This window comes from Tamandua tetradactyla, chromosome 3, assembly GCF_023851605.1.
Source record: "Tamandua tetradactyla isolate mTamTet1 chromosome 3, mTamTet1.pri, whole genome shotgun sequence".
NCBI lineage: Eukaryota > Metazoa > Chordata > Mammalia > Pilosa > Myrmecophagidae > Tamandua > Tamandua tetradactyla.
In genome coordinates, this window is record NC_135329.1 from 84,420,254 (window position 1) to 84,442,207 (window position 21,954).

The 21,954-nt window shown below is 38.8% G+C and overlaps 1 protein-coding gene across 2 annotated transcripts in view; it reads right to left on the reverse strand.

The window, feature by feature from the left end:
• Window positions 1–11,911: 11,911 nt before the first annotated feature.
• The window catches only part of UGGT1 (UDP-glucose glycoprotein glucosyltransferase 1), a 119,815-nt gene continuing 109,772 nt past the window's right edge, over window positions 11,912–21,954 (reverse strand). For both annotated transcript variants that reach the window (XM_077153430.1, XM_077153429.1), the window contains 3 exons: window positions 18,676–18,792; window positions 17,638–17,806; window positions 11,912–16,258 (listed from right to left, as the gene is read on the reverse strand). In XM_077153430.1, the coding sequence (XP_077009545.1) occupies window positions 16,233–16,258; window positions 17,638–17,806; window positions 18,676–18,792 (312 nt within the window). In that variant the 3' untranslated portion in view covers window positions 11,912–16,232. The remainder of the gene's footprint in view (window positions 16,259–17,637; window positions 17,807–18,675; window positions 18,793–21,954) is intronic.

Sequence of the window (21,954 nt, forward strand, 5' to 3'; positions counted from 1 at the left end):
GAGGTAGCAACACAGGTATTTTCTGTATTATTCTTTGTACTTTTATGTATGGTTTTATCTTTCTCAAAATAAAATCATAATTATAAAAAGCCTAGAGAGAGGCAAGTGTATGGTGCTCAGGCTTCAGGATCCTGAAGCAGGAAGAAATCACCGGCACCCACAGCTGGTCGGAGGCAGTCAGAAATACCCAGCCAGTTGGGATCTCAGAGGCCACGGTGTCCGGGACGGGAGGGAACTGAGAGCTGGGGCTGGGGAAGGGGTCAACATTCAGCTTGTTTTACAGGGCTATTCACAGATGGGCAATGATACGAGCTATGCTTTCCAGGGTGGGCCCTGCCTTTTCCAAACATCGCTTTGCCCCTTCTCTGAGGCCCGGGTGAAAGCACCCTCGCAAGAGGTCCTGATCAGGTGCCAAGACTGGGTGCCACAGCCCCATTTGCACAGTGCTGCCTGGATAAATGGGATTCCAGTTGGGGGGTCTACCCACCATCAGTGCAGGGAACCAGTGCAGGCTCCTGTGTGCATCTCCCAGCCCCCTTGTCCCAACCTCCAGGTCACAAGAATGAGGTCATGATATGGCCATGCCCACTGCAGCCCCTCCCACAGCCACAAGGATTGGCCATGGCATGGGCACATGACCCAAGCAGAACCAATAATATCCTTGCCTTAGGATTTTCATACAGGACTGAAAGAAAGGAGAAAGGATTAAAAAAAAAAAGGCATCATCCAATTATATGGTGTCTATAAGAGATTAGCTCTAAAGATGCAAAGTCTCTTCTAATTTCTTTTGTGATTTATGAATTATTTAGAAGTGTGTTTAATTTTCAAATATCTGGGGATTTTCTAATTACACATTTTGCTTCTTGGTTTCTTTTTTTCTTTTTTTTAAGTTTTTATTTTTTTAAACATAGCAACATACAAACACGAACATTCTTACCATATGATCATTCCATTCTTGAAATATAAACAACTCACCATATATATCATCACATAGTTGTATATTCATCACCATGATCACCTCTCAGGACATTTGTGCCAATCCAGAAAAAAAAATAAAAGAAAAGAATTCATATATACCATACCCCCTCTCCCTCCCCCTCACCAATCAGTAGCATTTCAATCTACTAAATTTATTTTAACATTTGTTCCCCCGTTATTTATTTATTTCTATTCCATATGTTTTACTCATCTGTTGAAAAGGTAGATAAAAGGAGCATCAGACACGAGGTTTCACAATCACACAGTCACATTGATAAAACTATATCATTATACAATCATCTTCAAGAAACATGTCTACTGGAACACAGCTCTACATTTTCAGGCACTTCCCTCCAGCCTCTACATTACACCTTAACTAAAAAGGTGATATCTATATAATGCATAAAAATAACCTCCAGGGTAACCTCTCAACTCTGTTTGGAATCTCTCAGCCATTGACACTTTATTTTGTCTCATTTCACCCTTCCCCATTTTGGTCGAGAAGGTTTTCTCAACCCCTTGATGCTGAGTCTCAGCTCATTCCAGGATTTCTGTCACATGTTGCCAGGAAGGTTCACACCCCTGGGAGTCATGTCCCATGTAGAGAGGGTGAGGGCAGTGAGTTTGTTTGTCATGTTGGCTGAGAGAGAGAGGCTACATCTGAGCAACAAAAGAGGTTCTCCTGGGGGTGACTCTTAGGCCTAATTTTAAGGAGGCTTGACCTATCCTTTGTGGAGTTAAGTTTCATAACAACAAACCACAAGATTGAGGGCTCAGCCTATTGCTTTGGTTGTCCCCACTGGTTGTGAGAATATCAGGAAATCTTCACATGGGGAAGTTGAATTTTCCCCCTTTCTCTTCACTCCCCCAAGGGGACTTTGCAAATACTTTTTTATTCACTGTTCAAATCACTCTGGGATTTATCAGGGCATCACTCTGGAAAAACCTACAAAATCTCATGCCCTACTCAAGTTTCCATGTACTTATAGTGTTCAATTAAGCTGTCCACATCAGTTATATTAGGAAATGCACTAGTCAAAATACAAAGTTTGTACCAAATAAACACTTTTTGTTTTAGTCTCACACATAAGTTAAAATTTTAAAATATGAATTACCATCTATTTTCAATACCCTGCAGTATTGATATTGCTTTGTTCTACCTCATGCAAAAACATTTTTAAATTTTATACATTTAGTCACTGTCATTATACATTCTAGGCGTTCCTAGATTACACCATCTCAGTCTTTATCGTCTATCTTTCTTTCCGATTTCATTTGCACCCCCAGACCTTCTCCTTCTATCATTCTCACACTCAGCTTCATTCAGTGTTCTAACGTTATTGTGCTACAATAAGGTAGAATTGTGCTATCCATTTCTGAATTTTTACAATCAGTCCTGTTGCACAATCTGCATCCCTTCAGCTCCAATTACCCAATATTTACCCTATTTCTATCTCCTGACGGTCTCTGTTCTTAACTGAAATTCTCTAAGTTCATTCACTAGTGTCAGTTCATATCAGTGAGACCATACAGTATTTGTCCTTTCATTTCAGGCTAATCTCACTCAGCATAATGTCCTTAAGGTCCATCCATGTTGTTACGTACTTCATAACTTTATTCTGTCTTACAGCTGCATAATATTCCATCATATGTACATACCACAGCTTGTTCAGCCACTCATCAGTTCATGGACATTTTGCTGTTTCCATCTCTTGGCAATTGTTAAGTAATGCTGTTATAAACATCGGTGTGCAAACATCTGTTTGTGTCCTTGCCCTCATGTCCTCTGAGTAGATACCTAGCAATGGTATGCTGGGTCATATGGCAATTCTATATTTAACTTCCTGAGGAACCGCTAAACTGCCCTCCCCAGCAGTTGTACCATTTGACATTTCCACCAACAGTTCAGAAGTGTGCCTCTTTCTCCACATCCTCTCCAGCACTTGTCGTTTTGTTTTATTGATAATGCCCATTCTGGTGAGTGTGAGATGGTATCTCACTGTGGTTTTGATTAGCATTTCCCTAATAGCCAGGGAAGTTGAGCATCTTTTCATGTGCCTTTTGGTCATTTGTATTTCCTCCACTGAGAAGTGTCTGTTCAAGTCTTCTGTCCATTTTGTAATTGGGTTGTCTTTTTCTTGTTGAGTTGAACAATCTCTTTATATATTCTGGATACTAGACCTTTACCTGATGTATCATTTCCAAATATTGTCTCCCATTGTGTAGGCTTTTTACTTTCTTGACAAAGTTCTTTGATGCACAAAAGTGTTTAATTTTGAGGAGTTCCCATTTATTTATTTCTGTCTTCAATGCTCATGCTTTGGGTGTAAGATCTAGGAAACCACCTCCGAGTATAAGATTTATAAGATATTTCCCTACATTTTCTTCTAACAGTTTCATGGTCTTAGATCTAATGTTTAGGTCTTTGATCCATTTTGAGTTAATTTTTATATAGGGTGTGAGGTATGGATCCTCTTTCATTCTTTTGCCTGGGGATATCCAATTCTCTAGGCACCATTTATTGAAGAGAATGTTCTGTCCCAGATGAGTTGGCTTGACTGCCTTATCAAAGATCAAATGTCGTATGGTCCCACTGATGTGAACGGACATTCAAGAATAAACTTGGAATATGTCATTGGTAACAGAGTCCAGCAGGAGTTAGAAACAGGGTAAGATAATGGGTAATTGGAGCTGAAGGGATACAGACTGTGCAACAGGACTAGATACAAAAACTCAAAAATGGACAGCACAATACTACCTAATTGTAAAGTAATCATGTTAAAACACTGAATGAAGCTGCATCTGAGCTTTAGGTTTGTTTTTTGTTTGTTTGTTTGTTTGTTTTTTACTATTATTATTACTTTTATTTCTTTTCTCTATATTAACATTCTATATCTTTTTCTGTTGTGTTGCTAGTTCTTCTAAACCGATGCAAATGTACTAAGAAACGATGATCATGCATCTGTGTGATGATGTTAAGAATTACTGATTGCATATGTAGAATGGTATGATTTTTAAATGTTGGGTTAATTTCTTTTTTTCCGTTAATTAATAAAAAAAAAAGATCAAATGTCCATAGATGAGAGGTCTATATCTGAACACTCTATTCAATTCCATTGGTCAGTATATCTACCTTTATGCCAATACATGCTGTTTTGACCATTGTAACTTCCTAATATGCCTTAAAGTCAGGTAGCATGAGGCCTCTGACTTCATTTTTCTTTCTCAGGATATTTTTAGGTATTCAGGGAGCCCTGCCCTTCCAGATAAATTTGGTTATTGGTTTTTCTATTTCTAAAAAGTAAGTTTTTGGGATTTTAATTGCATTGAATCTGTTAATCAATTTAGGTAGAATTGACATCTTAACTATATTTAGTCTTCCAATCCATGAACACGGTATGCCCTTCCATTTATTTATGTCTTCTGTGATTTCTTTAAGCAATTTCTTGTAGTTTTCTTTGTATAGGTCTTTTGAATTTTTAGTTAAATTTATTCCTAAATATTTGATTCTTTTAGTTGCAATTGTAAATGGAATTTTGTTCTTGATTTCCCCCTCAGGTTGTTCATAGCTAGTGTACAGAAACACTACAGATTCGTAAGTGTTGATCTTGTAACCTGCCACTTTGCTGTACTCATCTATTAGCTCTAGTAGTTTTGCTGTGGATTTTTCTGGTTTTTTGACATATGGTATCATATCATCTGTGAACAGTGAGTGTTTCACTTCTTCCTATCCAATTTTGATGCCTTGTATTTCTTTTTCTTGTCTAATTGCTCTGCCTAGAACTTCCAACATATGTTGAATAACAATGGTGATAGTGGACATCCTTGTCTTGTTCTTGATCTTAGGGGGAAAGTTTTCAGTTTTTCCCCATTGAGGATCATCTTAGCTGCGGGTTTTTCATATATTCCCTTTGTCATGTTGAGGAAGTTCCCTTCCATTCCTATCCTTTGAAGTGTTTTCAACAAGAAAGGATGTTGAATTTTGTCAAATGCCTTTTCTGCATCAATCAAGATGATCATGTAGTTTTTTTGGTTTGATTTGTTGATGGGGTGTATTACATTAATTGATTTTCTTATGTTGAACTATCTTGCATAGTTGGGATGAATCTTACTTGGTCATGGTGTATAATTCTTTTAATATGATGCTGGATTCAGTTTGCAAGAATTTTGTTGAGGATTTTTGCATCTATATTCGTCAGATGGATTGGTCTGTAGATTTCTTTTCTTGTAATATTTTTGTGTGACTTTGAGGGTGATGTAGCCTTACCTCCTCTTCAATTTTTTTGAAGAGATTGAGCAGGATTGGTACTAATTCTTTTTTGAATGTTTGGTAGAATTCACATGTGAAGCCATCCTGTCCTGGACTTTTCTTTTGGGGGAGCGTCCTAATGACTAATTCAATTTTTTTTTTTTTGTGATTGGTTTGTTGAGGTCGTCTGTTTCTTCTGGAGTCATTGTTGGTTGTTCACGCCTTTCTAGGAAGTTGTCCATTTCATCTACATTGTCTAGTTTATTAGCATAAAGTTGTTCATAGTATCCTTTCATTAACTCCTTTATTTCTGTGGGGTCAGTAGTTATGTTTCCTTTTCCATTTCTGATTTTATTTATTTGAATCCTCTCTCTTCTTTTTGTCAAGTTCACTAAAGATTCATCAATCTTATTGATTTTCTCATAGAACCAACTTCTGGTTTTGTTGATTTTCTTGATTGTTTTCATGTTCTCAATTTCATTTATTTCTGCTCTAATCTTTGTTATTGTTTTCCTTTACCCTATATTTTCTCTCGCTTGTTGGATTTCAGATGTCCCATCCTCCAGTTCACTAATCCTATCTTCTGCCTCTTGAAATCTGACATTGTAGGTTTCCATTGTTTTTTTCATCTCTTCTACTGTGCCTTTCTTTCCCATAATTTGTTGATTTGTTTTTCAGAGTTTCAACTTCTTTTTGTTCATTCCTTGCCTTCTTTATACCCTCCCTCAATTCATTGATTTTATTTTTAATGAGGTTTTCCATGTCTGTTCGAACATTCTGAATTAATTGCTTCAACTCCTGTATCTCATTTGAATTGTTAGTTTGTTCCTTTGACTAGGCCATATCTTCAAATTTCCTAGTAAGATTCATTATTTTTTGCTGGCGTCTAGGCATTTAATTTCCTTAATTAGTTTTAGTTTATTCTGGAGACTGCTTTCACTTTTTTTTACCTAGGATTTTCTTGCTGGATGACTTTGTTGTCTATCTGTTCTTTGACATTCAATTCAGCTTATTCTAGCCCTCTAGATTAGGTTTTGTTTAACAGATCAGAATTTTTCAGTTCTTGTTTTCTGGTTTCTTACTCTGCCTGTATGGTACCTTTTTTCCCCCTTAGGAGGGTCTGCTTAGGTATTATACACCCCAGCCAGATTTTCCCTGGCCAAACTGGCCTCCTCTCTGGAAGAAAGTGTCACCTGTGTCCGTTTTCCCTGCTGATAAGACCCAGCAGGTTGAAAGACTTTCCTATGAAGTCTCTGGACTCTGTGTTCTTCCTATCCTGCCCAGTATGTGGCACTTGTCTGCCTGTGGGTCGCATCAGCATAAGGTCACGTGGTACCTTTAACTTCAGCAGACTCTCCCTGCTGGGGGCGTGGTTTAGACAGAGGAGAGGTTGAGGCTGGCTTTAATTGCTTCACTTCTCCAGACCCTGGGGTCTGAATTCCTTGAGGGAGGGACTCCACCTGAGCTGGGACCCACCCCTCTCCCGGGGAAGGCACAGGCTCCAGACAAATACTCAAACAAACTTAATCCCCCATGCCTGGGGCAGTTGGAGCCTGAGAAGCCCTATAGCTGTATCCAAAAAGTAGTCAAGCTGTGGAAACACAGCCACAAAAAAAGAAAAAGAAAAAGAAAAATCCTTTTCAGAGCAGGACCCCTATTCCTCGGATTTGCTAATCAAGAGCTTAAGTTGATTTGTTTTGTGTATCTTCAGGTCCTATGTGCCCCCTCCTTTTCTTCAGGGCCCAGACCCTTTCAAGTGTTATCTGCTATCCAATCCAAAAAACCTTTTTTTTTTTTTTTCTTTTCTTTTCTTTTTCCATCAGCCCTGTCCCCTCTGTGCCCAGGCAAAACCCAGCAACCTCAGCTTTTACTTGAGGTTCAGCTGAGCTGGGAGCCCATGTTTAGTAGTCAGAATGTGTTAATTAATTCCACAATTGGAGCTTGGTTGCACTCAGCCCCTGCTGCTAGTAAAGTCTCTTTCCTATACCCTCTGGGAAGCATCCTGTGGGGGAGGGGCAGCAGCTGTCATGGCTTGGGAAATTCATGGTTCTGGGTGGGCTCACAGCCAGTCCAGCCTGTCCAGACTGGGGTATGCTGTGTGCCCAGTCACTGACCAGTACTGTTCTGTACTGTTCCTGGCTATTTACTAGCTGCTCTGGAGGATGAACTAAATCCCACACGTCACTAAGCCACCATCTTGGCCCTCTGACCTTATCTCATTTTTCAGTTACTTTAGTTGTTATTGTATATAGCTGTGCCAACTTTCAGGGCTGTAACACTCCTTTTCTGAACCTTAGGTGTCATAGAGTAACTCCAACCTAATGGTTTTTTTTTTTTTCACATGGGCAGGCACCAGGAATCGAACCTGGGTCCTCTGGCATGGCAGGCAAGCATTCTTGCCTGCTGAGCCACCATGGCCCAACCTAATAGTTTTTAACTCAATAATGGTCAGAGAACATATTTGAAAACGTTTGAGGCTTTCTATGGCCCAGAATATCCTGTATCTTGGTGAACATTCCATGTGCACTTACAAAGAATAAGTATCCTGCAGCTGCTTGATGTAGTGTTCTACGACTTTACAAAGATGTAAAGTTGGTTGATAATGCTATTCAAATCTTTACTGATATTTACCTCCTTCTTCAATCAGTCACTGAGAAAATGGCATTAAAATGTCCAACTATGATTATGAATTAGCATATTTTCACTTTCAATTCTGTCAATTATTGCTATATATAAATATATTTTAATTACTTTTTTAATTTTAAAAATATATAATAAAAAACACAAACATTCTTAACATATGATCATTCCATTCTACATATATAATCAGTAATTCACAATATCATCACATAGTTGTATATTCATCATCATGATCATTTCTTAGGAAATCTGCATCAATTCAGAAAAAGAAATAAAAAGAAAACAGAAAAAATTCATACATATCATACCCCTTTCCCCTCCCTTTCATTGATCACTAGCATTTCAATTTCCTAAATTTATTTTAACATTTGTTCCCCCTATTATTTATTTATTTTCAATCCATATGTTTTACTCATCTATTGATAAGGTAGATAAAAGGAGCATTAGACACAAGGTTTTCACAATCACACAGTCACATTGCAAAAGCTTTATAATTATACAATCATCTTCAAGAAATATGGCTACTGGAACACAGCTCTACATTTTCAGGCACTTCCCTCCAGCCTCTACCTTAACTAAAAAGGTGATATCTATATAATGCATAAGAATAACCTCCAGGATAACCTCTCAACTCTGTTTGGAATCTCTCAGCCATTGACACTTTATCTCATTTTGCTCTCCCCCTTTTGGTCGAGAAGATTTTCTCAATCCCTTGAAGCTGAGTTCCAGCTCACTCCAGGATTTCTGTCCCACATTTCCAGGAAGGTCCACACCCCTGGCAGTTATGTCCCACATAGAGAGGGGGAAGGCAGTGAGTTTGCTTGTCATGTTGGCTGAGAGAGACCACATCTGAGCAACAAAAGAGGTTCTCTTGGAGGTGACTCTTAGGCCTAATTTTAAGTAGACTTAGCCTATCTTTTGTGGGGTTGTTTTATATGAACCCCAAGATTGGGGGGTCAGCCTTTTGCTTTGGTTGTCCTCACTACTTGTGAGAGTATCAAGAATTCTCCAATTGCGGAAGTTCAATTTTCCCCCTTTCACTCCATTCCCCCAAGGGAACTTTGCAAATATTTTTTATTCATTGTTCAAATCACTGGGATTTATCGGGGCATTACTCTGGACAAACTTACAAAATCTCACGCCCTACTCAAGGTTCCAAGGACTACGGTGTTCGATTAAGCTGTCCACATAGGTAATATTAGGAAATGCACTAGTCAAAATAATTATTGCTACATATATTTTTAATTAATGTGATTTTATGTAAACTCTAATTGTTCCATTCTATCACCTCTCTTGGCTTTGAGTACAATTGTAATTTTTTTAGGTGGTTGTTATGGTATTAACAAAATACTTCCTTAATATACATCATGGTCAGGTTCATGTGTCAAGTTGGCCAGGTGCTGGTGCCTGGTTGTCTGGTCAGACAAGTGCTGGCCTGTGTGTTGCTTGTATGAGGACATATCATGGACTTAAATTATGACCACGTTGATGGCATCCACAGCTGACTGCATTTGCCATCAGCTAAGGGGAATGTCTTCTGCCATGAGTGATGCTTAATCTAATCACTAGAAGGCTTTTATGGATTCAGAAGAGACAATCCCTCTTCCTGCTTCAGCCAGCCAGCCTCTCCTGAGAGTTAGTTGAGGACCTTCATTGGAGCTGCCAGCCGAAGGCCTGCCCTACAGATCTTGGGTTCTTACATCCCCACAGTTGCCCGGCCAACCTCTCCTGAGAGTTTGTTGAGGACCTTCATTGGAGCTGCCAGCTTGCAGTCTGCTCTACAGACCTTGGACTCCACATCCCCATGATTATGTGAGACTCTTGTATGTATTTTGTATTTACAGGTATTTCCTGTTGATTCTGTTTCTCCAGAGAACCATTGTTGCCATAACTGTTGCCATAATTTAGTTGAACATATAAGCCCCACATCACCTAGGCATTATTTTTGCCTTAAGCAATCAACCATCTTTTTAAAAATCTGAAACAATGAAAGGCTTTCCTTTACCCACATATTTACTATTTCCAGTGATTTTCATTCCATCCTATAGATCTGAATTCCTATCAGACATCATTTCCATTTTAGCCTAAAGAACTTTTATTACCTTCGTAGTGTACGTATAGTGTCAGTGAGCTCTCTCAACTTTCAGGTACCCTGAGATGGTTTTATTTTTCCACAGAATATTTTCTTTAACTTGGGGCAGGCAAAGATTTATTAAAAGAGCATACAAAACCCACTAATGATAAAGGTTATGATTGATAAAAATAGACTACATTAAATTAAGATATTCTTAATTTTTTTATCAAAACTACTATTAAGAGAGTAAAAATACTAGGCAGAAAGTGGATATACAAACACTTGTCAGTGGGCTCATTGTTAAAATATAAAAAGAATCCTTCGAATAAACAAACAAACAAAAAAAGACATCCAATACAAAAAAAGGCAAAAGACTTAACAGGCACTTTAGGAAAGACGCCAAGAAGTATATAGAAACATGTTCAACCTCACCATAAATGAAGTCTTCAGCTGTACTTTTCACAATAGGTGTAAAACGAGTGAAATATTCATATCAGTTTCCTTGCTTTGTTCTTCTGGCCATTCAGCAATACATATAATAACTGTTAGTTGAAATAACACTTGTCTCTGGCATCATCTAATATTAAATAAGATTTCCGTTTTGGGGGACTCTATTTATGATTTCTTCTCTTATTTCTATTAAATTCCTAATTCCAGTTTGAATTTCCCATCCTGGATTGTCATCATTTATCTCTCTCTATCTATTTGATCTATTTAAAACACTTAGATGTTCTTAGAACCCAGGATCAAATTAGACCCCCTCTCTTGCCAGTGACCCTGGCCACAAAAGTTCACTTGCAACTCCGTAAATGAGATACACACTAGCTTAATCCCTTATGGGGTTACCTCTTTCTCCCAGTTCTCACACCCACTCCTGGTATCACTAACTCCTATGTACCCCTCAGCCTTCAATTTCAGCATCATCTCCTCATAGAAATCTTTTCCTGACCATCGAGTCCTCTCTGCTGCTCCTCAGGTACCCTGCACTGTGCTGTCTCAGCCACTATACCCCACCACCACCACCCGCTGCCAACCTCTGCCTTAGAGCACAGACCACACCAGGTGACAAAGTTCAGCGAGTCCCTGGAGCACAAGCATCACATATTCAAATTTATACCTGTCCCGTGAAACAGCTCAGAACATGTGCAATGAACAAAACCCATGCTATCCAGTGACCAAGGTGAGGTCCATTGCCCTGAGGCCCACTGCCCTGAGATGCCTTCTTGTCTTGAGGAGCCCCTCCCAGTCCATCTATTGTTAGTGCTGCCAGTGGGGCTGTCCACCTGCCAAATGCTACCTGAGGCATCTATCTAGAGGGTGCTCGCCCGAGAGTCTAACCTGGCCCCATCACAGGACAGGCCTTCAGGCAAAGATCCCCTTCCTCTGTCCAGACTTGCTCCTTGTCAAATGAGGTGGTTGAAGCCTGAACTCATAAAGCTGAGTGACTATACCCATTCTATCAAAGGTGATGGTGGAGTTATAAGGAGAAGGTAGGGTTTAAGAAATGAGCACGACTGCTGAATTACTATACTGATATTTCTTTTCGTCTCCAGTACCTTAGAACAGCTAGAAATAAAAACCTAAAATTGTGGAATTATAACCCATACCAAATTCTGAAATCTGTTCTACAACTAATTGTTGCAACATACTTTGCAATTTATTCCTTTTTTGTATATATTTATCACAAAAAAGAAATAAGAGAGGAGGATAACAGACATAAGATTTAACAAATGACTATGACTGCTGAAGCATTAATGATATTTCTTTTGGCCTCCAGTGTCTTGGAGCAACTAGAAGAAAAAATGAAAAATCTTGAAATTGTAACTCATATCAAACTTTAAAATCTGTTCTATAACTACTTGTTAAAATGTACTTGGAAATTTATTGCTTTCTTGTATATATATTTCACAATAAAAAAAAAACTTAAGAAAAAAAAAAAAAAGGTAAGTGACCAATCAGACAGCTTTATAGAAGAGAGGAAAAAGTTTATTGTGTTGAGCAGACCTTATTTTCATTACAGTACCAGGAAGTTCATTCTCAATTCAGTTCTCTTGCAGAGGAATCTGTGTATACTTAAAACCCCAATGCTTGTTCCCAAGCAAGGGGCAGCACCTGGGCATTATGTTGCATTTAATGTGACAGGATTACAATAACAGAATATTCATAAAGGTCTTTTAAAGTGTACAATTTCTTTAAAAATTTGAACATTTATCTGTTTTTACATTTACCTTATTACCAAGGATAAACAATTAGAAAACATGGTACTTGATAATCTTTTGTCCTCAAATTATCAACATTAGATTAAAGTACTCTGCTTTTTTTTTCCTTTTTTTTTTTTTTTTAAATAAAGGAATTATGGCAGTTGGAAATTGAAAGGGCAATAAGCAAAGCAAGGCATAAGGTGCAGGCAGGATGAAGGCCTCGGCTCCATACCTTTGCTTATGTCCTACTTAAATTCTCCAAATTTGGCATCTACTTTGCTAGGTAGTTGGGAAAAAGTCACAAGGTGGCCTCTTGCTTGCAAAATCTTTACCACAGAGTTTAAACTTCACGGATTACAGGGAATCATGGAGCTGCTTGAAGCTAATATTGTGATTTAGTTTTATAAAGTGGCAACGCTCATTGATGCTGGAAGGGAGAGAGTACTTCTCCTGAATTCACTGATCCACTGCCACTCAGACCCTTTGCAGGTCAACAGCCAGCTGCTTCTTTATTACATACAGAAATCAAAGACCAAATAATAAACGAGAAATTTGTATCTTCCAGACACCTTGAAATATCAATAACTATTAATTCTGATTCAAGCATTATTTGCTTGATTTCAGCCAGGTAATTACCAAAGTTCTGATTAAGATCTTTTCCTCACTGAATCAAGATGTAAAGCACGATTTGAATAAAAAGTATCACCCTACCAAACAAGACATATAAATTACATTTAAATTAACTCCAATCATTCCCCAAAATGTCCCCCAAGAAGTTAAGTCCGTAAGAAGCATGTTATCAAAACTGCACAACAATGGAAAATATATTTAAACAACTGCACATAATTCAACCTCCGTTTTTCATTATCAAGGGAAGGTTTCCTTCAAGTGGCTTTGCCAATACTTTTACATTTCCATGAAACTTGATACCATAATACTAACATTTTATTCAGAAAAATATACTAGACATTCTTTTGTAACTCATGAGTTTGTTTCTTTAAACCATTCAGGCCAAATTAACCATGGCAACTTTTAAAAAGGACTGCTTTCCAGTACCTAAATTTACCCACTGGCAGGGTGATAGAAGAAGTCATTTTATACTTATTTCTATGTGTGTGGTATCTAACCTGTTCTAATAAGGCATGAGATTTCCTTCCACCTTGGGCAATCTCTTCTGAAAATTCGATGCCCTCCCCAGCTCTACCCCTCTTGGCTCTACCCCCTATTATCTTTAGTTCAGGGACTCTTAGACCTAGCAGCTAGATAAAAGTTTTCAATTCTGGCATACCTCTAACAAGGTTCATCAACATTAGGACATAAAGACAGCAGAGTAAATTTAGCTCCACTCATGGAAATTGTTCTTAACACTCAAAATCTTGTGCACTTAGTACATATGCAAATATTTGTGGGTTCAATTTGAAATGCAACATTTTGAAAGAGCAGAACCTTTATCAATCACATGGAGAAATAACATTGTATTCAGGACAATTTTTTGTTTGCTTTTTTCTGTACAATTTTAAAGCCACACGAAGGCACAGCACAGAGGCATTCTCACAGCCCACGAGCAGGCTGTAGGGACAGATCTTGAATCCAATCAAATGCCACTGTACACAGAACATAAAAACAGGCTTATATTGTCTCATGTCATTCTGACATGTCACATTATTTCACACCACTTTGCCACTTATTCAGACAAAATTTTCTACTACAGCATGAAAGAAGAAAAATCCATTACAAGTAAATGATGGTTAAAAACTGAACCCACTGTTAGCAGTTTCCATAAGCTTAAACATTCAGTGCAATCAATTCTTTCTTCTTGGAAAGAAATTTGTCTCACCTATTTCATCAGTCACAATAATGCTTTCCTATGTAGAGATGACATAAGGCCAACCACGACCATATTTTAGTGATAACATCATTTCCTAGGGCATCGGGGATTTAGAAGGTGCTTATGCCACATGAACAAAGAAAAGAAGGACTAGTGGGAGAAGGAGGGGCTTAGGACACTTCAGAAGCAAGCTGGCTCTTGCACACTTATAATCAACCATTAGTAAGACCTGTGCCCAGGACAGTGAGGGGCACCAGGAAGCAAACGGAGAGCGCACTCCAGGCCACCCTTCCCTGCAATATGCACAGGAGATAGAAAGACACACCCAAGGACGCATTTACTACTCTTCCCTCACAAAGTGGGAAAATGTACAATTCTCCCCCTCTTGTAGGCTTAATTAGATCTGAAGATGAAGCTTGAATAAACGTTCTTCCTTTCACTAGTGCTCTCGCTCAGTGTGGGCAGGGGCAGAGGAGTCAGGCAACAGCCTCTGCCAACAGCAGTGACTCTGAGGGTTACCTGGACCTTTTGGGTTTCAGATCAATTTACCTAATTTGGGGTTCTGGTCCATTTACCTAATTCTCTTTTAAGCTTCTTCTCACTTCCGATTTTTAAGGAATTTTAAAATGTAATTTTAAGAATTACAACAGCAAAGTGAAAAATTCCTTCAGATTGAGTGGAAGGCTCCTCAGCTGACACTTGCATTTGGAAATGAGAAAATAAGTTACTTGATATTTGTGATGAGACTTTGATTTTTTAAAAAGACTGCAAATCAGTATGTTATCAGTTTCAGAAAAGCGAGGACTTAGCTATTTATTTACATTGCCTCCAGCCTGGTGTTTTTAAAAATCAGGCAAAATGTGAAAGTAAAAACTGTGTTCCACAAAGGCAGGTGACATTCCATGTTAATGCCATACAGTCCATGGCAGGAACGTGGAAGGACGCCTGCGCCCCAGCACTCAGGAACCACAGTCCACCAGAAGTCTTTGCTGTGGGGGCTGCACAGCAGCAAAGTCTGGTGCAGAAGGGAGACCCAGGCTGTCAAGGTAAAGATGCAGAGAGAGTATGGTAGAAACAGCAATGACTAAAGGGCTAGCTTTCTTCAAAATGCATCTCTGTGGTGTCAGAAGCAATATGGACTCTGGCAATTGCTGCAAACCAAAGGCAACCAGAAGCACTCAGTTGAAGGGAACACAGAACAACCTATATAAAAACATTAATCCCACAGTCAAAATCTCGCCTGGTTACTGTGTAGAGAAGAGTCGAAGCCAACTCTCCGCTGTGTCTGAGGGAAAGAATCCTATAAGGGAAGAGTGAGCAAACAATCTGAGTGCCCTTCCCGAGGGTCACACTGGAGTCCTCCACAATGGGCAGACTAGGGGAGCTTAGCATGGCTGTGTTCCGTAAAGAAATAGCTAACAGGTCTTTTTTAAGAAGGTTGGGAAAAAAGCAAAGGATTTCATAAATACAAAAATGTTATTAAACAGTTACCTAAAGAGTTCACTGGACTTAGTGGGGAATAGGAATAATGTCTTCATTTCAAGTTACTCACGATGGAACTGATGGTTCATAAAAGAGAACAGCCAAATTCTGGTCTTCCTCCCCTCCACCCAATGCCCAGTGCCCTCCCATTTGCAGTATTTTCCCTATATTCACCCCACCCCACTCCCCTTCATTTTACCCCCAAATTAATTTAGCTTAGTTGCTGCACTGAGCCAACCCTGAACACACATGATTAGCTGGTTGGGTTCTGATTAACAAGGACCTAATACTTGGGAAGAGAACACAGGCGGGGCACAAACAACATGCTGGCATAGACCTCAGAGTTCATGGAACCTGTGGACAAAGCTTCTGCAGGTGACAAACCGCGCTCTGCTGCCACGTAAAACTGAGGTAAGGAAGGATGTGGCAGCCCCAGCTGGCCTGCCTCCCCTGACAGGGTGATGGGTGTGTGCTCTCGGGTGTGGGCACCAAAGTACACATTGTCTTCCCCCTGCATGCTCCCTTCCAGTGAGAAAGCAGTTCTGGAGAGTCTTGGAAGGTCAGCTACACGTCTTCCTCCGAGGTACAAATCCACCGGAGCTTCAATGCCCCAGATCAGAGCTCACCGGTGTGTAGAACTCCAAATCAAATTCTCACAATCAGAAGGTGTGGCACATCCACCCGGCCATTCATCAGCAGTTGTGTAGACAGGTAAAAAAACTAGCATTTAATATAAAAACCGTTTTTCAAAAGGTGTCATTTCCTATCCTTCTCCAGACATCATAATTCTTCACGTTTCTGAGGGCCTGAGAAAAGAGAGCAATGGAAGTAGAGCAGAACGTCCTCACAGGAACAGACACACATCAGGCAGGGCCCGGCACTATAACCCATTATTTGTGCCCACAACCCCATTTTATCTCTCTTTTAGAATTTTCATGAGTCTTGATTTGGTGTCTCTGGGTTATATTTTGAAACCAAATTAAAAAATGAAGGAGACACCTTTATTTTTACAAGTGTTGAAACTACACAAATCCCCCCTCCAGAGCAATATTATTTCTAGTAAATATATGCACATTTTTACTCAGAATGCCGCTGTTTTTCACTTAATAGAATACAGACGGTTTTCCTATTTTTCCTCTCAGTGCAGTTCATTTGCCATTCTCTTTTACTGGATGCTTAAGTTGTTTGAAAAGTTTTTGCCTTAAAAATAATGATAAAATAAATTTCTTTGTAAATGTAACTTTTTTGTGTGTTGAAGCATTTAAGACAAACTCTCAAGAAAGGAATTATTGAGGTATAAACATCTTAATGGCTGCTAATGACTGCTATACTGCTTTTAAAAAAGGACTGTTCTAATATACAAAATCTAGAGCAAGGTAAGGCCAGAAGTTTTATTACCATCTCCCCAAAAATGGCTTAATCAATGTGTTTTTTCTCTACAGGAAGTATTAAAGATAGGTTGCTTTGATTACTGTTTCTCTGAATTTGTTACTTGTATTGTCCTCTTATTTTCATATTCTTTGCCCATTTACCTCTGAAAATTTCTGACGTTTTGCCAATGAGTTTCCTTTTAAACTTTGAAATTTTATATCATGGTACAGTATTCAGGTAAATCACCCAAGACTCATGTTCTGCAACTGCTCTTTTTTTTTTTTTTTTAATATATTAGTTAACAATTAAACAGACATGAAACACTTATTTTATTTTATTTTTACATGGGCAGGCACTGGGACTCAAACCCTGGTCCTCTGGCATGGCAGGCGAGCATTCTTGCCTGCTGAGCCACCGTGGCCTGCCCCAACTGCTCTTTTAAGATAAGCTTTCAGTCGAATAAATCTTAAAAACCAGAGCCAAGGGCAGGCCATGATGGCTCAGTGGCAGAATTCTCGTCTGACAAAGAAGAACAAGGAATCTTACAAGCTTCTCAAATACTTTCCTCAAAATAATTTCAGGGTGGGCATACGTGTCCCCCAATTCATCAATCTAAACAACAAAATCATCCCAAGTAAAGAACTCTTCTCCAAAAATAAGTAAATAAATAAAGGTGGGGAGATGAAAAATGCAGCTATGTATGACGTTAGGATGGAAGGATTGAGTGATTTTCCCTTTCCTTTTCTTTATTATTGTGCTGTTTATGCAACTAAAGAGAAATGAAAAAGACCTTCTATAAAGCCAAAGGTTGTACCTTCTTGGCTTCGTTCATTTGTTTTCCTCTCTTCATACAGCCTTCCTGATTCCTTCTCCTGTTGAAAGCGGACCTGTAGTTGCTTGATTTCCTGGTCGTAGTCCTGCCACTCTGGTACAATTCGAACAGCGGCTTCCAGCTTAGGCTCTTTGGTCATCGGATTATTACACTGAGAAAAACAAAACAAACTTCAGCTGAGTTTAGGAAAGGTTACATTAGGCAAAACTCAAAGGTGATTCTGTTCTTGGGTTACCAGTTCTAATGGACAAAAAGAGCAATACTGAGGAAACAAATGACATACCAGCAGAAGCAATGTGGTAGAGTTTTAAGCTACCTATACATTTTCTACAAAGCAGTTCTGGGGAGCTATCAAAAGACAGGAAAAGTAAGAGTCCTGCTGGAAAATTGTAAAGGAAAGATAAATTTGTAGAGTCTATTCTGTTCAGCTGATGTTGCCATTGCGTGACCTTAATAATAAATTGCTGAAACGTGCACGGGGAGGACTGGCTATCCTTCCAGAAGGAGATTACTTTAATAAAGATATCTAGGTCCTAGGAAGCCCCTCTTAGTCCCTAGCCAGTTCTCAGAGGACCAAACTGGGCCTGGTCACGCAAGCTAATTGGGATTCAGCCACTACTGTGTAAAGATATCATATAAACTGTATGCAAGCAGTTAGTTAGAGGAGAGAGAAGGAGATTCTATGTCATCTGCAAATCCAAGCCTCTAAATTAAATGGCCACAAATATCATGTTGCCTTTCGTGCAACAAAAATGTACAAGGCAAAGTGATGATCTGGAAGCAAAAGAGCCAACTTGCTGATTTTAAGTGCTGAGAAGAGCTGTTTCTGCCTGAGATGACTGACTGTCTTCTGTCATCTCCTGCCACCAGTACAAAAGAGAATGGTTGACATTGCAGGTGGCCATAACCCCAAAATTATACAACTCCACTAAATGACCAGGTAAGAACCTGCATATTAATAATTATTTCAATATATGTCAAACCAGATGAAGATGAAGAAGAAAACAAAAAGCAACTTACCAGATCAATGGTCTTTGCTCTTTTCTTGGATGCATCATCACACCACGTCTCACACCAGAGCCATTCTTGAGGGAGTGATTTAATTGGCACCTGATGGATCATATTATTGGGCAAATCCTATTTGGCAAAGAAAAAGAATCAGAAGAAATCTCATTCTGAGGGAAATTTAAACAAACACACAGTAAATCAGTGCTGTTAGGTTTTTTTGTACATGCTAATCATTTTTTTTAGAGCTGAAAAGGGTCTTGGTGGAAGCCTTAGGAAGCTAAATAATTTACTTTCAGTATTTTTAAAAATCTCTAAATAAAACATTTACCCCTAATAAGCAGCAGAAAAACTTTAGCATAAAATTCACAAACAGCCTGTACCCAGATACTTCTACATGAGGGCAATTCTAAGAAAAATACTCATCTTTTAGATATCACCTATGCAGAAAGTATTGGTTCTTATATCTCACAGATTTGCTTAAAGGATGTCCTGAGTCCACCTCGTCTACTAGGACTTGTTCCCATAGAATAGGAGGCCCACATTTTCTTCCAGGCAACTCTCTACTCAACGCATTGAAGTTTTATTCTCAAGAGACTTTTGATGCAACAGATTTGCTTAAAGATGTCCTGATCCACCTCGTCTACTAGGACTTGTTCCCATAGAATAGGAGGCCCACATTTCTTCAGCAACTCTCTACTCAACGCATTGAAGTTTTATTCTCAAGAGACTTTATGAGTTTGCCTCAAAAATGTTTCACTTTCCTAAGACTTTCATGGATAAAAACCTAATGACTCAAATTGACTGAGGTGGTGAATGCACAACTCTGTGATTATACCAAGAACCACTCATTATATACTTTGGATGGACTGTACGGTGTGTGAATAAAAATGTTTAAAAACAAAAACCCTGATATGCAGACTTGTTCAAGCTTTTACAAACTGTCAAATTTGCAGCACTGCAGCAGAAGACAGAATCAAGAAAGCAGTATTAGTTTTTTGGTTTTTTTTTTTTTTCTGGATTTGGAAGAATTTTTTTTTATTAGTTAAAAAAATTAACAACAAACAAAACATTAAGTATTAGTTTTCAATTCTATCCTATGTTTAAAAAAATTTAGAGCTCTAGTATTGGTAGACTAGGAGAATGAAACTAACATTCTGCTGAGGACAACTAGAAAAGCTGAATATGTTATGAAAAATATATCCTTGAAGGCATCAGAGAGCTAACAAAAGAATGAAGAATTATCAGCCAGAAGAGAAGCAAGGTGTGGACAGGAAAACCTGATCTCTGGGGTTGATTTCCCTTTGGAGTCACATGCTGCTTGGCTAGGTTTTCTGATAGCCCCACAGGTAAAGGTAACAAAGACTGGTACATAAGGCACATGGTGGTTAAGGGGTGTTCTAGTGAACTCTTCTGGCTTTGGGTTGGTAAACCTAGGAGTGTGAACCAGAAATAGGCCTGCCAAGGACTACAGCTCAATTCTAAATCATCAAATCTTAAAACAGGATCAAAATAATCTTTGATTGTCAATGCCCCCAAGTTTCTGCCAAAAACACGCAAGTTTTCCCTGTTGTATGATACCATTCTTCTAGACCTCAAATTATTTCCACAAACAACTCTGCAAAGACAATGTCTGGCATACCATAAAAAAAAGGCATGTGAGAGACAACATGAACAGAAAGATAACACAAATAATAGGCAACAAAACCAGACCTGCAGAAGCTCCATAAATTATATGGAGATATAAGGTATCAACCATACATACTATACAAAAGATGATAAAACCTAAAATTGAGAACTTCAGTACAGAACTGAAATGAAAATACAAAACTGAAAAATACGATAAGCAAAATTAAGAACAAATGGAAGGTTTAACAAATTAAACAAGAAATAACCAGAATGAAATACAGAGAGACTAAAATGAGGACACATAAAAAACAGAGTTAAAAAAAAAAAATGGGACTCAGGAAAAAGGTCTATCATGGGAATCCCAGGAGGAAGGAGTGAACAGAGCAAAAGCATTATGTCAAGAAAATTTGGCAGAGAAATTTCCAAATCAATGTAGCCGCAGACATTAAGTCACAGATGCAAGAAACTCTACAAAGACCAATCAAGACGAACAAAAAGAAAACCAAGTTATAACACAACAAAATCTGTAGAAAGCCAATACAAATCTTAAACATGGAACATTTATAGCCATGTAAACAGGAATTCCTAGGGCCACACACGTGTCTGAGAAAAATGCATGCTCAGAAGGGACCATGATGGCTCTATGCTAATCACGTACATTCCACACTCAAGTGTTCAGAAAAATGGATTAATAATAGAAGGATGGAATGAAGGAAGGAAGAAGAAAGAGAGAAATAGAAGAAAGAAAAGAAAAGAAAGAAAGAAAGAGAGTAGAGAGAAATGGCAAATGTGGGAAAATGTTAAAATCGGGGGGTCTGGGGGTACTGGGGCATCTTGGAGTTCTCTGTTATGGAGCTTGTATTATTTTTGGAAGTGACCTGTAAGTTTGAAAGTAATCCAAAATAAAAAGTTAAAGGGGGGGGGGGAATCAAACTTTCTTAGAACTCTAGAAATTAACCAATGTCTTGCAAAAACCCGGAAAAGCATTCGGTTGAGAAAAATGGTTGTATCTTGGTAAAACCACTCACTTTTTTGGCATTCTCACTTATCTTAGAGTCTCATCTTCGCTCCCCAGCTCTGCAGCAGTATTGGAATGAACAAAACAGGCCTAGAATTCTTTCAAAGCCTCATTCCCGAAGAGGAGTAATTACTTGTCCTGTCAGGTGGTTCCATGGAAGACCCCACTCTACGGGACTAATGTTATTTGATTTCACCTGATCTCGACTAGGGCTCAAAGCTTCTTTCCAGCGGTTTTTTCTCATCTTAATACCATGGCTGTCTGAGGTGACGGACGTTTCCAGTAAACAACAAACCAATCAAAAGCTGAGGAATGAGATGCCCATAGGGGCTTTGAAAAACTCTTACACACTCCTGGGGGGCTAAAAGGCCATGCACATGCTCAGGGCTCACTTCTCCAGTTGACACTTAGGCTACCTGCAAGCAACAGGAAGGCTAAGGCAGAGCTTGTGACCTGCCTGGGTAAGTTTTGTGTGTCCCAACACACACAGAGACCCCTAAGAAAAGACTAGGAGATTTATTGGTTCCAGGTGTTTAAGGAAATCCCTGTTCAATTACTGGCTGACTGTTAAGTTAATCAAGCAAAAAATAGACTTTACAAATTTAGTTCCAAAAAGTCACTAACTAAATAAGCAACAGCTAAGACAA